This window comes from Polypterus senegalus, chromosome 6 (assembly GCF_016835505.1).
Source record: "Polypterus senegalus isolate Bchr_013 chromosome 6, ASM1683550v1, whole genome shotgun sequence".
NCBI lineage: Eukaryota > Metazoa > Chordata > Cladistia > Polypteriformes > Polypteridae > Polypterus > Polypterus senegalus.
Genome location: NC_053159.1, coordinates 94,105,523 through 94,124,100, shown reverse-complemented (window position 1 = coordinate 94,124,100; position 18,578 = coordinate 94,105,523). Strand labels below are relative to the sequence as shown.

At 38.8% G+C, this 18,578-nt stretch overlaps 2 protein-coding genes across 3 annotated transcripts in view; both read left to right on the top strand.

Annotated features, from left to right (window-relative positions):
- The first annotated feature begins 1,321 nt into the window (after window positions 1-1,321).
- LOC120531271 (tubulin alpha-1A chain-like) lies at window positions 1,322-7,367 on the top strand. Its single transcript, XM_039756529.1, has 4 exons — window positions 1,322-1,409; window positions 4,140-4,362; window positions 4,944-5,092; window positions 6,236-7,367. Exons 1-4 carry the CDS (start codon window positions 1,407-1,409, stop codon window positions 7,217-7,219), a joined length of 1,359 nt encoding a protein of 452 aa, XP_039612463.1. The 5' UTR covers window positions 1,322-1,406; the 3' UTR covers window positions 7,220-7,367.
- Window positions 7,368-14,151: 6,784 nt separating this feature from the next.
- The window catches only part of dnajb2 (DnaJ heat shock protein family (Hsp40) member B2), a 42,790-nt gene continuing 38,363 nt past the window's right edge, over window positions 14,152-18,578 (top strand). Inside the window, exon 1 of one of the 2 annotated variants that reach the window (XM_039756527.1) lies at window positions 14,152-14,295. The gene's annotated coding sequence lies outside the window, so the exon portion shown is untranslated. The remainder of the gene's footprint in view (window positions 14,296-18,578) is intronic. The other variant, XM_039756526.1, reaches the window with a different exon arrangement.

Sequence of the window (18,578 nt, the reverse complement as noted above, 5' to 3'; positions counted from 1 at the left end):
GATACATGGACCATCTAACCTTACAAAAGGCAGCACGGTGACGCAGTGGTAAATGGTGATGCCACCCAGCTCCAGACTACACAGTTCAAATACGAGGTGTGGCCACTGCCTGTGTGGAGTTTGCATGCTCTCCCTGTGTGTGTGTTGTTCTCAAGGGCACTCTAATTTTCCTTCCACATCACAAATTAAACTCTGAATTGTCCTGGTGTACACGTGAAAGTGAGCACTGTGTTTGAGTTCCATTCCAGGCTAAATTCAGACTTGTTACTGACACTGCCAAAACACTGTCATGTAATGGAAGCAGCAAGCTTACAAAATGTACTCATAGAAATACAATAGTTTGCCTTCATCTTAATATATGCATGCTTCATCAAATAAACAATGTAAAATGTCCCCCGTGCATATAATGTTCCCTGCCCCAGCCATTAAATATGCAAGAGCAGCTTCCCATCTCCTATATTCAAAAACAGTCCACATCACTTTTGTCCATTTTCTAACATACTCATCCAATTTGGAGTTAAGAGGAGCTAATTAGACTGGGCATAAAGGGGGAACCAGTCGAATTTAGGCCACGGTCACACAGACACACACATTCACTCATACTGGAGAAATTTAGAACAGACAGACAACCTAACCTAACATATCTACATGTCTGTGAAGTGTGGGAGGAAAATCCACACAGACACAGCAAGAACCTATAAACTTCTCACAGGCCATGATATGAATGTAGAATTCAGCAGATGTTAGAGAAAAGGTTTATTATGGACCATGTACATTAGAAACACCACTGAATTTCACAAAATAACAAAAAGAGTATTTTGAAAATTGTGAGGAAAACCGCAGTGAGAAGGCTAAACTAATAAAGTACATACAAACATTATACAAAAAGCTGTGATTCAAGACTCTGTTCTGAACTGAAATATATGCGTTCTTTAGGCATTGACACTTCAGTTGGAATGAAAGCTCATAGAACACGGCGCCGTGTGTGTCTTCCCGCCGACATAACAACATAACCCACTAACCCCTTCGCGCCCCCGCAAATCATCGACCCTTGCCCACATGTCAGACCAGTTTCACACGCAAGGGCGGATAGAGAATGTGTGCCTGCCACATTGCCCCGAGCGTGTTGTCCTGTGTTGGTAGTTACCGGCCTTTCATTGTGTTGGTCATCGTGCTCGTAGGAATGTCGCCCATTTAACCCTTTTGTGACAGTGGGGACTGCGGCTCGTTGCTACGCGCGTCTCCGAGGAAGAGCGCCTTTCCCGGTCTTGTTACCAACAACAAAGCAGGTACCTGCTAATCAGATGTTCCTTGGCAGCCTCTATAACTAGCAGCGGCAGCCCAACTTGGTCATTTGCGACTTCTCACCAGACCAACCAGGACAGAAGACAAACCATACATACACAATGGTGAGTTCACTTCGTCGTCAGCTTGTCGCGGGTTCTACCTTTCAGATTATTACACCATTAGGCTTTTAAAGATCGTTTTCGCAGAGCACGTAGATGCGATCGACGCAGCTGGAGAACAAGTTTGAGGCTATTTAACATAGCCGAACAAATTCGATTGTCCTCTTACGCATGTATACTGCTATTTGAACAAGACTTGAGACTGTCATGAATTTAGTGCAAGAAATGACCAAAGGATGGCGAATTGAGAAGTTTATTAGTTGTGACTATTTTTTGTAATAAGTGTCTATATATCCCCTTTAAGAATTTTCATAATGAACTTCATCCACCCATTATCCAACCCGCTATATCCTAACTACGGGGGCACGGGGGTCTGCTGGAGCCAATCCCAGACAACACAGGACGCAAGGCAGGAAACAAACCTCGGGCAGGGCGCTAGCCCTGCACCGCAGTCATAATGAACTTATGGAGGATAAATCTCGAATCGTGCGATCAACGAAAATTTGAAATGGACGAGAAATGCAATATAGGTGTAGATTTGCTAGCTGCATCGCTTATTTTATTAAGCTACACAAATACCGGATGAAGCATTTGACAATGTGAGCAGATACACAAACGGGGTAACATCCACACTTTAGAAGTTCACAAAGCTTCGATTTAAACACAGGCTGACTGCCTAGCCAGACCTGTAATGTCATTTCCGTTGTGTAGTGAGTGTAGAGCTGTTGTGTGGAATTCAAAGTTGCGCTTTTGATGAATCGTCTTGACCCTGCTGAACTGCCAATCATTTAGCCGTCAAAAACGTCAAGAAGAATAGACCAGTGGTGCTTATAAAAGTAAAAATTATGCCTTCATTAATACCAAATTGAACTTCTGTAAATAATATGTTTTACAATTATTTCAGAACAATAAACGAGTGTCTTTAGTGTTGGCTATTTTACATTGTAAAACAATACAATGTTAAAGTTACAGTTGAATCCACCATAAACAAATCTATTAAATAATTACACATACGGTGTTAGAAACAGATCTTAAGTGTTTACTGTAGGTTTACAGTCTTTAAATTTAATATTTTTAAATTGTATTCTTCTGTTTGTTTGACCGGGTTCGCTTCCCGGGTCCTCCCTGCGTGGAGTTTGCATGTTCTCCCCGTGTCTGCGTGGGTTTCCTCCAGGCGCTTAGGTTTCCTCCCACAATCCAAAGACATGCAGGTTAGGTGGATTGGTGATTCTAAATTGGCCCTAGTGTGTGCTTGGTGTGTTTGTGTGTGTCCTGCGGTGGGTTGGCACCCTGCCCGGGATTGGTTCCTGCCTTGTGCCCTGTGTTGGCTGGGATTGGCTCCAGCAGACCCCCGTGACCCTATTCGGATTCAGCGGGTTAGACAATGGATGGATGGATGGATGTTTGTTTGATACAACATCATTAAGCGTCTCTGAGCAATCAAATGACATTGGAAGCTGAAACACTGCTTACATGTAAATATACTCGTACAAACATTTACTTGTTTAAAATATGTTTAATTGCATTGTTATTTGTACTGTGGAAAAAAAGAGTTTTAATGTATTTTACCGGATTTTTGACAGTAATTATGCTGGATAATTTCCTAATTTAATAATAGTTTAATTCTTTAATAAAATAAAAGTGTCCATTTTTGCGTAACGTGCAGTCGGGATAGTGGGATCGATAGTTGGTGCGCATCTTCAAGAAGGCCACTAATTAAACAACAATCTACGAAGAATGTTTATGGTGTCGGACATTTTATTATGCCGACATTTAAGATTTTGTGAACTTTTATTAAAATGAATGCTGAATTGGTACATTTGTGCACATTTTCAAAAAAGGTTTACAGTAGCCCTATTTATTCATTTTTGCATTAATTTATATAATGAGGTGACTAGCATCAACTCTTCATCAACGATATAAAAAGGCCTCTAGTCCTTAAATGTATGCGAGTGAATATTAACGGTGTATATTTTTAATATTAACAAACAATTACTTTATATGCAATTGGTGCACATATAAGACCACAACAAAAACAAACACGTGCAGCTGAAAATGTCTGAAATCTGGGCATTGACACTTTGTTCATGATAATGTGCTTGTCAAATGTATCCTCAGATCACTACACAACTCCTTCTCAACCAGATCTTACTTTTCTTTGCTCTTCTGTTTTAGTGTAGTGAACTATTTAGTTAATTTTCCATTAATTCATTGCTCCTGAAGAGAAAACTATCCATGCATAGACCTTTCACATATACCGCACCATAATTGTCTAGTTCTAACAGTAATTACACGACACACATTAGTTATAATTGTCTGAGTCTAAATTAAAACTTAAAATTAACACGATATTTTTTCAGTTATAATTACAAAGACTTTGTCTCATCCGTGCTTATTTTTCATGATAAATAACTTCCCAAAGTATGCCGGGAAGTTGAAACACGCAGCCTGATTGGCTGAGCACCGCTGAGAGAAGTGTTACGCATGGGTCAGGGGCGGAACCATAAACATGAGACCTCGCCGTGTCATATACTCCTGCATAGTGGCAAATATGAAATGTAAACCGATTTCAATGCAATTATTTTTTTCGTTTTTTTCTTGGTCTTTCCGCAATTCATTATACTTATATACCAGTTTAAAATAATAAAAACGTTTTGTAAACACTCTGACATACAAAACAAGTTAAACATGGAAATATCCACCCTCATTTATCATTCACATTTTCTTTCTTAGCGTGAGTGTATTTCCATCCACGTCGGCCAAGCCGGAGTCCAGATTGGCAATGCCTGCTGGGAGCTATACTGCCTGGAGCATGGGATCCAGCCAGACGGACAAATGCCCAGTGACAAGACCATTGGGGGTGGAGATGACTCCTTCAACACCTTCTTCAGTGAAACGGGAGCTGGAAAGCACGTCCCCAGGGCAGTGTTTGTGGATCTGGAGCCCACTGTAATCGGTAAGAATTCTTAACACTGTACACTGAACCTTAATACTTCATCACAAATACGTTAGAAAGACGGTAGGTTATGTGGCTTGCTCTGGGTCACACAATGAGCTTGCAGTGATATTATTGGCTTGTGACTTTAAAGATTCAAGTCCAACCTCTTTGTCATTATACTACAGTGTAACTCTTTCACATTCTTATTTTGACAAAGTCCTAAAGCTGGAGTATTGTTATTGTGATTTTGCTCATCTTCTTCAGCTTCTCAAATAATTCATTTGTGAGTCAGAACAGAAAATACCAGCTGCATAATAAAACGGATAATGTGGATAATATTTACACATAAGGAAAGTCAAATTAGACGTTTTATTCAGATAAAGATTGGGAATGATTAATGATTGATAGATAGATGTTTCATTTCGTTGCCATTTATAAATACAGTTATGCATAATGTACATAGTGTTAATAGTCCATTCAAGGCTTGTCCCTACCTAGATCCAACAAGGTTCTGGTAGTACTGTATGTGACATAAAATGGCATATATATAATATATATGTATATATATAAAAAGTTAACCAACCACGTTTACTTTCCAGATGAAGTTCGCACAGGAACTTACCGCCAGCTGTTCCATCCTGAGCAGCTCATCACAGGGAAGGAGGATGCAGCAAACAACTATGCTCGTGGACACTACACCATCGGCAAGGAAATCATTGACCTGGTCCTTGACAGGACCCGAAAACTGGTAAGAGCTTTGTTATAGTCACAAGACATCATTTTAAAATTTTCGTAAACTTTCTTTATACCTGTTTAACTTATATTAAATGCTAGTTTGTGATATTCTTCTAAGTGCCATTCCTTTAAGAGGCGTTGCATTCACCTGAACAGTACAGCTGAAGCTTTTATTCTTCTACTAGTTTATTCAGTCTAAGTGAGTGAGGATGAAGTGTGTTGTATGATGAAATGATGCCAAGACTAACGTTACATCTCTTTCACATCTACTGTTAGATATGGGTATGCAATTCAGGGTGTGCAGTACAGGTTGTTCTTTGAGGGCAAAATAAATATTTTAGCTGCACGTCTTCCTCTTGTGAAACTCAATGTGATTATTATTTTCAGACAGAGATCAATTGGTGTTACCTAATGTAACCAGCTTTTCATAAAACAAAAATGTAAATGATGCCACTTGTCACTCCACTCTGCCAGCAATGTGTGTGAAATCTTTCTCTTGGCAAACATGACATCTAGTGGCAAGTTGAAGGATTAGCAAAAAGACAACTTCACCTAAAATAAAAACTTTCACACTAGGAGCTTTTATACTGTAAATTAATTGTGGGCACATAGGAGCTGGGAATTTAATTCTAAGTAGACATTCAGTTCTTAGCCATGTCCCATTAATGGTAGAAATTCACAAAATGCCCATGACCTGGGGGACCAAGACTGTAGATCATCCTTTTCAGATACAGTAGTTGCTCAATTTCTGTTTACAGTGGCACAGTGGTTAGATTTTTGACTAGACATCCTTATTTCCAATAAGAGTTTACAGCTTCTCCTGGCCAATAAATAAAAATAATCCTTCAAGTGTCACATAGGCCTGTTCCTGAGTTTTCCCCAGTGGGATCTGCCTGAAATATCCAATGTGATTACCCCACATCAAATCAATTTTTAAGTCACAGCAGAGCCATGAGATGTGATTGTTCCCTTACTGAAGAGAGTCTAAAAAGGATACCCTGCAGGGCATCAAGCGAACAGTTTGCTTTACTGAGTGTATGATCCACACAGATTCTGGGCAAAGCTGTTTAAAATTGTGGTGTTTGTTGTGAAATCATGAATGTGTTCAATTATGTATAGTTCTTTCAGTAAAATGCGTATAATTTATGTTTTTCAGGCTGACCAGTGCACAGGTCTTCAAGGCTTCCTCATTTTCCACAGTTTTGGAGGTGGCACTGGCTCTGGCTTCACCTCCTTGCTGATGGAGCGTCTGTCTGTTGACTATGGCAAGAAGTCAAAGCTGGAGTTCTCCATCTATCCAGCTCCTCAGGTCTCCACCGCTGTTGTGGAACCATACAACTCCATCCTGACCACCCACACAACCCTGGAGCATTCCGACTGTGCCTTCATGGTGGACAATGAAGCCATATATGATATCTGCCGCAGAAACCTGGACATTGAGCGCCCCACTTACACCAACCTGAACCGTCTGATTGGCCAGATTGTCTCCTCCATTACAGCCTCCCTTCGTTTTGATGGTGCCCTCAATGTTGACCTCACTGAGTTCCAGACTAATCTGGTGCCTTATCCCCGTATTCACTTCCCTCTGGCCACCTACGCTCCAGTCATCTCTGCTGAGAAAGCCTACCATGAGCAGCTCTCTGTGGCTGAGATTACCAATGCCTGCTTTGAGCCAGCCAACCAGATGGTAAAATGTGACCCACGCCATGGTAAGTACATGGCCTGCTGCCTGCTGTATCGTGGTGATGTGGTGCCCAAAGATGTCAACTCTGCCATTGCTACTATCAAGACCAAGAGAACCATCCAGTTTGTAGACTGGTGTCCCACTGGCTTCAAAGTGGGTATCAACTACCAGCCTCCTACAGTAGTCCCCGGTGGTGACCTGGCTAAGGTACAGAGGGCAGTGTGTATGTTGAGTAACACCACTGCCATTGCAGAGGCCTGGGCCCGTCTGGATCACAAGTTTGATCTCATGTACGCCAAGAGAGCCTTCGTTCACTGGTACGTTGGAGAGGGAATGGAGGAAGGAGAGTTCTCAGAAGCTCGTGAAGACATGGCAGCTTTGGAGAAGGACTACGAGGAAGTGGGAACAGACAGTGTGGGTGATGAAGGTGAAGCTGAGGAAGGAGAAGAATATTAAAAGAAAAAGAAATGCATATTGTTACTTTTCTCTGTTTAGCATCATTCTTTTTATCTGCATTTTTGTCAAAAAAGATATTCAAAAAGAAATGTAAAAAGTATGCCTGATATTGTTAATACACAGCCTATTTACAGCCTTGGAATGGAAATTATTTCCGAATAACAAAATAAATTATTTTTCAATAAAATGGTTTGATTTTAATCAGAAAAGGTGTATGCATGATTAAATATTTTATATTCTCAAAAATAAAAACAATCACCTTTGTGAAGTATGTATAAAGAGTCTCAGACAATCCCTTGCATAATGCATGGCCCGTCACAATATACACTGTCACTTTTTCTTGAATTGATGGTAACCCAAAGTGAATGTCATAATTATGTTAAGAAGGTTTTTAAAAGGGAATTGGTTTTAGGCTCTGTGTCAGTTCATTTTATTTAATTTTATACAGTTAGAGCCATTCCCTTTGTGAAGGTCCAGAATAAGTAAAATTTGTGGAAGTAGGTCTTGGACTGTCCCAAAGATAAAACCTAAAATAGTTCATTTTCAGTGTATATGTGCAATGATGAATTGCGCCTCCTCAGTGCAAGAGGAAGTCAGTTTAAGAAGCGCGTAGAGATTAACAACTGGGTCAGGGAACACTTAACACAAAGCATTTAATGTGCTACATTAACTTATGACGGGGTTTGAGAAAATCTATTAAACTAAACATTCATTTTAAGATGAAGTTTAGTTTGCGAACATTCTACTGACGAAATAAACTACGAGAATAAACTGGAAATGTGGACTTTAATTTCGACATAAATGGCGAATATAAAGTGGAAATGGTGAGAATAAAGTGAACATGTCGACTTTTACTTTTTTTTCAAGCAAAATTGTATATTAAGGTAAGCCACGGTTAGGTGGATTGGCGATTCTGATGGCACCCTGCCCAGGATTGGTTCCTGCCTTGTGCCCTGTGTTGGCTGGGATTGGCTCCGGCAGACCCCCGTGACCCTATTTGGATTCAGCGGGTTAGAAAATGGATGGATGGACGAAGTTATCAAATACGGCTGTGTTTTTTGCTTTAGATATTTTGCGCCATTAAGGCCACCGTAGTTATGACCTGGAAAGATGACAAACCAGGAAGTGCATCTTTTAAAGCGGTTGTCAATGTCGCCGAGAGGTGGTTGACCGCAAACGCTGTCCTTGTGTTGCAGTTGGCATCGGTATCTGCGTGGATATACACACGTTTCTCGTTCAGTGTGAGACTACCAAACAATAACGGCATGTCTTAAACTATTTAAAGAGGAGAAAATGACAGAGCAAATATTTGTAGTAACATTTCCATTTACGGTATTTTATCACTCAGAATGGCACGTACTAAAATAAGTATTGAGAAAGTAAATGGGTATACATGTGTAAGTGAACCATGCCCCTTATTGTAATTTTCTTTTGGAAAATAAATTCGTTTATGTGTTCACTTGCTGTATCTATCTATCTTGGAATCGATTACTCCACTTGAGCCCATGCTTAAAATATTTTTTTAATTTTCATTGGCTTTAACCGTTTCTTCTTGTCATTTTTTCCAAATCACTATAGTTACTTTAATCAACATTTTTAGAGAATTAGGGTTAATGAATGGGGATCACTGAAAGTGTTAAATCTTAATTATATATAACAGTTGTTAAGTTTTGGTGTTGTTTAGTATATAACAATATTTTAACAAATTCTGTGCAAGAGACTCTAGCAGATATGTAATGCTAGAATAACCTCGATAAGAACAGGCCATTCAGCCTGTTATACATATAAATCTAAAATTGCTTAAGCGTGTGAAAACTGGTGAAAAAGTAAACCTGTTGATGTCTTTTTATTTTGATTTTATTTTTATTTGTTTTTATCTGTATTTACTTTTTTATATTTTCCTTTGTTTTATCTTAACAACTGATATTGTGAAAATGGCTAGGTGCCAGAATAGTGTTTTTTTTTTTACATTTTTCGTCCCTCTGTCATTCTTTAATGGATGGTTTTTGATATTTAACGTGGTGTACTATGCACTGATGGCCATCAAGTATAATTCTAAACTTTGGCATTACATGCTGTATTCCTGTCTATTATTCATAATCTCTGATGCTGTTTTTGGTGCCATCCAGACACCTATTACATATGCACATACTACCTGCTGCTCTTGTGGACTGCCTATTCAATGCCTATTGGGAGCCCTGAGAAATGGTTCAAGCCCAGGGTCCTCTACATCCTATGTCCGCCCCTGTACATAACAGTGCTATGTAGACATCATAGACCACCATGTTCTGTAGTGATCAGAAAAGTTCTAAGAAAGAGATTGCCCACTCACCCTGAAGTTACTGTAATACCGTAATAATTTATCTACTATCAAACCAGGCTTGAATGAGAATCAACCGTGAGGTTGCTGGTCATATTTCATATCGCAGTGTCATAGAGGACTTTGCAGTAAAGGAAGTCTAGGAATGTAAAACCACAAATGAAGTTCTCAATGTTATGTCATTCCTTAAAGTTTGATGTATGGCAGTTGTGAAACCTCTGCAAATACTGTTTTATGCTGAAGTGATATCATATATAATATAAAAGTTGTTCCAGAGATAGTGCTGGATTTTAACTTGGTGAAGCCCTAACATATGTCAACCTTGGTGGCCACTTGTTTAAAGGTTGCACAAGAAGAGCTCACAAAGGTGCATACCAAAACAGGACCTTGGGTTGAAAACATAAATATGTCTTTTAACAATTGATTAACAAGGTGTTTAAAGTGAAAAATACAACTTGTTTTCAAATTAATACATTTACTGATTACATACTTAAAACTTCAGTATACATAAAAAGCCACAGAAAATTTTACAAGCCAAGAAAAAAACAATTCTGAAATTTTGTGAGGTGATTGTGAGGCATTTTGCACATGTCTAGTTTGCCCTTACTTTGGTTTATTATATTAAACAAAAGCATCTGTGTTTTTACATCATCCATTGTTTGTATATTTTTTGGGAGTGGGTTTCACCAGGGATGAACCTTGCCTACAGACTCGACATATGCTTTGACCGGTTTAAAGTTCTATGACCAAAGCCTTAACCACACCACACTGCCTGCAAATACTATTAGCTTTTGGTTTAAAAAACAAAGAAAAAAACTACAAATGTTATATACAGAAAAGCACTTTGTTACACAGCTCTTCTGATACACCTGATTGACTGATGGCACTATAACTGAAGTCCATGTCTTACAAAATTTCCTAGGGGGCAGCCAGGCAACACAGCTGGTGTATGTGTGTGTGTGTGTGTGTGTTTATATTTACAGTACAGGCCAAAAGTTTGGACACACCTCCTCATTCAAATTCATTCATTCTTTATTTTCATGACCATTTTACATTGGTAGACCCTCACTGAAGGCATCAAAATTATAAATGAACACATGTGGAGTTATGTACTTAACAAAAAAAGGTGAAATAACTGAAAACATGTTTTATATATTCTAGTTTCTTCAAAATAGCCACCTTTGCTCTGATTACTGCTTTGCACACTCTTGGCATTCTCTCGATGAGCTTCAGCAGGTAGTCACCTGAAATGGTTTTCACTTCACAGGTGTGCCTTATCAGGGTTATTTAGTGGAATTTCTTGCTTTATCAATGTGGTTGGGACCAGCAATTGTGTTGTGCAGAAGTCAGGTTAGTTGGACGATCATTTATTTTTCAACAGGACAATGACCCCAAACACACCTCCAGGCTGTGTAAGGGCTATTTGACCAAGAAGGAGAGTGATGGAGTGCTGTAAATGGTCATGAAAATAAAGAAATCACATTTAATGAGGAGGTGTGTCCAAACTTTTGGCCTGTACTGAATATATATTATATACAGTCATATGAAAAACTTTCAGAACCCCTCTTAATTCTTTGGATTTTTGTTTATCATTGGCTGAGCTTTCAAAGTAGCAACTTCCTTTTAATATATGACATGCCTTATGGAAACAGTAATATTTCAGCAGTGACATTAAGTTTATTGCATTAACAGAAATTATGCAATATGCATCATAACAAAATTAGATAGGTGCATAAATTTGGACACCCCAACAGAGATATTACATCAATACTTAGTTGAGCCTCCTTTTGCAAATATAACAGCCTCTAGGCGCCCCCTATAGCCTTTGAAGAGTGTCTGGATTCTGGATGGAGGTATTTTTGACCATTCTTCCATACAAAATCTCTCCAGTTAAATTTGATGGCTGCTGAGCATGGACAGCCTGCGTCAAATCATCCCATCGATTTTCGATGATATTAAAGTCAGGTGACTGAGGCAGCCATTTCAGAACATTGCATTCCTCCCTCTGCATAAATGCCATTGCAGATTTCGAACTGTGTTTTGGGTCATTGTCTTGTTGGAATATCCAACCCCTGTGTAACTTCAACTTTGTGACTGATGTTTGAACGTTATTCTGAAGTATTTGTTGATACTGGGTTGAATTCATCTGACCCTCGACTTTAACAAGAGCCCCAGTCCCTCAACTAGCCACACAGCCCCACAGCATGATGGAACTTCCACCATATTTGACAGTAGGTAGCAGGTATTTATCTTGGAATGCGGTGATCTTCTTTCGCCATGCAAAGCGCTTTTTGTTATGACCAAATAACTCAATTTTTGTCTCATTAGTCCAAAGCACTTTATTCCTAAATGAACCTGGCTTGTCTAAATGAGCATCTGCATACAATAAGCGACTCTGTTTGTGGTGTGAGTGCAGAAAGGTCTTCTTTCTCATCACCCTGCCATACAGATGTTCTTTGTGCAAATTGTGCTGAATTGTAGAATGATGTACAGATACACCATCTGCAACAAGATGTTCTTGCAGGTCTTTGGAGGTGATCTGTGGGTTGTCTGTAACTGTTCTCACAATCCTGTACATATGCCGCTCCTGTATTTTTCTTGGTTTAACAGCGACTGTGCCTGTGGCCTTCCATTTCCTGATTACATTCCTTACAGTTGAAACTGACAGTTTAAACCTCTGAGATAGCTTTTTGTAGCTTTCCCCTGAACCATGATACTGAACAATCTTTGTTTTCAGATCTTTTGAGAGTTGCTTTGAGGATCCCATGCTGTCACTCTTCAGAGGAGAGTCAAAGGGACGCACAACTTGCAATTGACCACCTTAAATACCTTTCCTCGTGATTGGACAAACCTGTCTATGAAGTTCAAGGCTTAACGAGCTAATCCAACCAATTTGGTGTTGCAAGTAATCAGCATTGAGCAGTTACATGCATTCAAATCGGCAAAATTATAAGGGGACCCAAAATTTTGCACAGCCAGTTTTTCACATTTGATTTAATTTCATACAACTAAATACTGCTTCACTAAATATCTTTGTTCCGAAAACACCCCAGTACTCAGATGTGCCTAGGAAATTAAAGACATACAACTGTTATCTTTTTTGTTGAAAGCAGTGTAGATTATTATACAGGCTGAGAAGGGTTCCCAAACCTTTTTGTATGACTGTGTATGTATATATACTGTATATATATTATATATATATATTAATAAAAGGATTATTATGTCTGTCACTCTGTGAGTTCATCTGTTTCTAAAAGATGGTGCATCACAAACATTTATACTCCTTTTATGAATCCCACATAAAATGGCATATAACAGACAGGGCCGTCTTAACAGCACTGGGGCCCCTACCTGCACAACCACTCAGCAAGTCACAACATGTACACAGTAGATTAGCATGGGTCCCTATGCTGGTGGGCCCACTCTCTCTCTCTTCTCACTCTCACTCTCTCTGAGAGAGAGAGGGAAAATAGAAATTAATGAAGGCAAAGTTAGCAGAGACTGCATTTTTAATCTCTAATATTGTACATTTAAGAACAGTATTTAAAATCCATCAATATAGTTTACATAGGCATTGTGTCAGGACACCTCCAGGTCCAGGCCACCTAAAAATTATCCAGTTGATTTTTAGAATACTTATAAATCTGATACGGAAGCATGGTCAGTAAAACATTTTTAGAATTGTGTTTTATGTTCCGTAACTATTTAAAAAATTGAGAACACGATAAAGAAATAATGGCCACAGTGGTATGTAGCACTGCTGCCTTGCAATAAGGAGACAGGGGTTCACGTGCAGGTTGTGCTCATAGTCAAGTTTGTATGTTCTCACTGTATGTCTGTGGGTTTTGTACGGTTACTCAGGTTTCCTCCCGGTGTCCAAAGACCAAAAACTGGCATTGCTAAATTGGCCCAAGTGCGTGTGTGTCCGTACGCCCTGCGATGATCTTGTGCCCTGTCTAGAGTTTGTTCCTGCCTTGCTACCAGTGATTGCTGAGATAGATTCCAGCGGCCCCGTGATCCTGCTCGGGTAAATGGGTTAAGAAAACTGGATGGATAAAGAATTATAAAGAATTCAGTAGATCACTAAACAAATCTGTGCTGAAAAGTGCCTTTTAAAAGCTGCAATTCAGGCTATTTATTACCTCTTTATTCTCTTTATTATTTAAAAGGTTTTTAAAAGAAGCCTAGCGATGACTAGTAATTTCTAGACTTTACGGGAGGTTTAAAATTTCGGAGTGCGGCGACTGTTTTATTTGCACACATTCCCATGGTTAGATTGTCACTAAGGAGGTGGGCCATAAACGTTAATTTTTGTGTCCCTTCTACTTCTTCACCCATTCTTTACTTGGGCGTTTTATCCATACATGTTATCGTTTCTTTACCAGTTTTGAGAGAGGTTTCGTATGCGCCGGATCCTACACGGCTAACGGCTAACGAACCGCTCAATCAGCTGATAGTACTGAACACGCGCCAAAATTAGAGCGCAGATGGGGCGGGGTCAGAGTGACGTATGGCTGTCTCGCGGCATCAGTCACAACCCAGAGAGGTAAGGAATGTGCCAGAAAAGGAGAGTTGGGCACGGGGAGGGGAGAGTGGGCGGAGCGTACGTGCAGCTAGGCGTCCTGGAGGGATCTACCAGCTGGCAGAAACATACTGCCTGACAGTTGAGGCACTCAAGCCTGGTAGTTGCTGTTGGTGTCCGGACACTTTTATCCGTCATTCTGTTAATGTGGTCCTTCCATGTCGTCTATTTAAGGTAAGAGTCTAGCTGGCCTCGTTTGGGATATGTCCGAGAGTACACCGTTGACTGAATGTACATTTAGGTTGGATGTCTAGGTGGTCGCGACTCTGTTAAGAGTGCCAGGCCCTACTGGGCATGACGCTAATGGTCTGCTTGGTTTTCACTGTCCTGTCGGTGTTATGTTTTCGTATTTTAAAGAAAATAATCTTGTCTCTCAGGGTCTTCTCAGACCTCTACAAAGGCACAGCATAGCTAAAGTGATAAGAAAATATGTAATAGTAATCTGAAAAAGTGAGCCAATAGTGAAACCCTGGAAACTCCTAGCTTAACTACACCTGCAGTAAGATGGAAGAAATAACATTACCCTCCTTGATAACTTTGGATTATGTCAGTAGTTTTCCTGGCAAATAACAAAACGTGTTTGTGGAATGTGAGAGGAAAACCAGTGTATCAAGAGAAAAAAACCATGCAGAATGCTAGGGGAACCTGCAATGTCAGTGATAGGAGGAGAATTTGAATCCAACTGCCTGAAGCTTCAGGGCAAAAGCATTAACTTCAAAGCCACACTTACTTGTAAAATGTCATCTTGTGATCTCCTTTTGCCAAGACTTCTCTCCTTAAGTCTCTCGTTATAGCTCATACACCTCAGTCCAGTAGTTAAAATAGTAGCTAATTTCTGGACCTTTTTCTAGCAATTTCTTGTCCTTTCTTATAATATGAAGAGTAGGGATGCCACTTCAGTACCAAGTCAGTAGAAAAATTCTAAAAATATAACAGTAGTTTTTTACTTTATCAGTAATACAGATTTAAAATCAGTATTACATGGATGCTTGACTGCAAGTAGGTACATTACTTTGGAAGGCACTATAATACATGAGAAAATCTTAAGTAATAACTTTATATAAAAATTGCTCATGGTGGTGATACAGCACCACGTCAACATGTCAAAGAAAAACAGGAAAAGTTATGCCTGGAACTACTTTGTGTTCCTGGCAGGAGAATTTCTGCATGTGATTGTAGGAATTGTGTTTGTTTTTAAAAAAAGCCAACACACACACAGAGGTTTTTAGAATTGGCATTTTTATATGGGGTTAGTTCAAAAATAGATTTGTGTGTTCTTTGAGAGCACAATGATGTGACTGATCAGATGTGAGTTGTAATGATTTAACTTGTAATGTCACAAATTTGTACGAGGAGATTAATCACATTTTAATACATTGTCCTTCACAGTCGTAATAACAGGGCATAGGCTTCTCAATCATGCTGTGATTGTAATGAGCACATTTACATATGTCCATTCAAGCATCCATTCATTTTGTGACCAGCTTATACAGTCAGGGGTTGCAGGGGAACCCTTGTATGCATCCACAATTACGCATGCAGGACTGTGGGATGTGAGACGAAATAGTGCATACTGGCAGTGCTAACAGAAGTTGTAGCAAGTACAAATTGAGGCAAACTTCAATGGAAGTGACAGTTTGGGTTGTGTGCACCTGCTTTGAAATGAGCTGCTACATTTGTTAATACCAAAATAACATTCATATAGTGTTTCAATATTTCCTAGCACAAAGCACTTCTTCCTATTAATACAACTTGTACTGTGTTAGCAGAAACATGTAATCACAGAGACCAGCAAAACGACATAATTCATTGTAGAGTACAAATATGCAAACACTAAATTTGTGTAATTATGTTTGGTTTTTGAAGGAAAAGTAATGCTCATGAGTATAACCTACAAAATGTGATGAACACAGTTAAATCATGCATGTAATATATTTGCATGGTTATGATTAGTTGGCCAAAGGAAATGTCAGTCCAGTTAATTTTTCTAATTCTGAATTTGTACTTAAGCTAAGCAATAACAAAGTCTGATCACTTAAGAGAGGTACTTTGAAAACAGTGCAATAAATGCTATTTTATAAGAATTCTTAAAAAATGGATTAATGAAAAAAAGTACATGATCAATTTCACACAGAAAGCATTTAAGTTTGAACAAATGTAAAAAAGGAAAGACAGGTATGAACAATTAAAGCCTGAGGAGTTTGTGACATTTGAAATTTGAATTAATTTGTCTCATCTGTTAATTATTACTCTTTGCTAAGTTTTTGCTCAAGATAAAGATGCAAATATAAATCTTACAACAGCAAATGTTACAAAACTAGTAGAGCGATTCTCTGACAAACCACATTTTAATAGCATGTTATTAGAAAAATAGTTTAAATGAAAATACCCTGAATTATCTTGGAGTACTGCAGTGGGCTGGCACCCTGCCCAGGGATATGTTCCTGCCTTGCACCCTATGTTGGCTGGCATTGGCTCCAGCAGACCCTCATGACCCTGTGTTAGGATATAGTGGGTTGGGTGATGACTGACTATCTTGGAATAGTACAGATATACTAATGTTTGAATATAGTATTGTTTTTTAAGTAGTATTTATGTTTCACTTACTGGAAAAAATATCCATCCATCCATCCATTTTCTAACCCGCTGAATCCGAATACAGGGTCACGGGGGTCTGCTGGAGCCAATCCCAGCCAACACAGGGCACAAGGCAGGAACCAATCCTGGGCAGGGTGCCAACCCACCGCAGGGAAAAAATATCAGAAAATTAATTTAGAATGTGTACATAGTAAGATAAATTAGGTAGTCCTTCACTTTCTTTATAAATTCTATGCTGAAATCCCTATTGTTACTCTGTGGGAATCCCCACGTCATTCACATGTTAAAATTAGCCCAGCATTGCACTTTGATATTTATGAATGTTAGGGCTAGTTTATGTAATGATATTTGGATGACTAATAGATATTCCATTATTTTAAAACTGCTATTACTATTAATATTTAGATGTTCTATTATACTAAAATTCACAATATTGTTCATTTTTTAATGGAGGTGCTTTTAATAAAAAGGCGCTGAATGGGATTTTTGTATTTGCCATGGTATCGAGCAGGTATCAAGTATCATTTAAATTTCACTGGTGTTGATATCAAAAACAAACGTTCTGCTTTGTTGACATTCCTAATGAATATTAAATTTCCAACAATATTACTTATATGTCCTTACCAGTGCAATATAAAGCCTAAACATAGTCTGTTTAATGGTTTGCTTTGTGGTCAGTGTGGCCCAGTGTTGCATTAGCAATTTTTACCGTTTTTGTTCTATTCTCCTAAGCTGTATTTATGACCTTTAGGCCCCACCCTGTACCATTATATCTTTTATTCTATATATACTGTAGTGTACAGTACAATGTACAGATTCTAATCTGCTGAAGATTCCAAGTATTTTATATTTTTTGTTAACAAGATTATCAAAACTATGGACTGATCTGTCTGCTTGTGTATGACATGTCCTAATGTTCTCAGCTTTTAAATCTTAGCCGGAGACCCTCTAGTTTAGTCCAGCATACCCTGATTAAAGCTGCTGATTAGCTGTTCATATGGAAATTCTGGCTGCTAGTTGCTGGCACAAAAACGTAAGTGTGACAGTCATCATGAACTGTTCAACATTATACTTCTGTGGTACTTGGTGCCACTGTTGTATTGCAGAGCTGCTACTGCTGTCTGTGGGAGGTGATGCTAGAGGTAAAGGGAGCCTTGGAATCCCACGTATGAGGGGAGTTCACCTTCTTATTAGAATGCACAAGAAAGGATTGATGGTCCGTTGGTCTAGATCATCAGAATTGTGCCTCGTTCCCCAAAAAGATTTACTTTCTACAGGAATGCTGTTGACTATAGGTTTTTTGTTTTCCGTACTCTGTTGTCAACTGGACATTTCTCAGTTCTAAGGTTAGTAGACATATAATTTATGTTAACTAAATTGGAATTGTTCCCTGCCAGTCACCTGAGCTCCGACATCAGTTAAGAGCATTTTACAAAAATACATTGAATACTTTACTCCTTATATGTAGTATTTTACCTGTTTTTATGTAAAGTTTCTCCATGCATCTGTTGAACTTTGAATACTATTCCAAATCTTTATATTAATAGTTAAAGATCACCATAGTGTCTGTTTTTCCTATGAGGTTGATGTGCTTTTATTTCTTGTCATTTTAAGATAGCCTTTCTATGTTCTTGCATTTTTGTCTATGTTGCCCAGCATGTATGCATTATGATGTTTGATTTTTCAATGGCAGTTGATTTATTTCTTTGGAGGAAAGTGTGGAGTAGTCTTTAATGGGAAGTTAGGGCCTAGGGTTGGCAGGATAACCATTTTACTTACTGTTTTTGTACAATGGGTTTCTTAACACAACAGTAATCATTGAAATTAATGTGCTTTTTCATAAGCCATGAGAAGAAGAA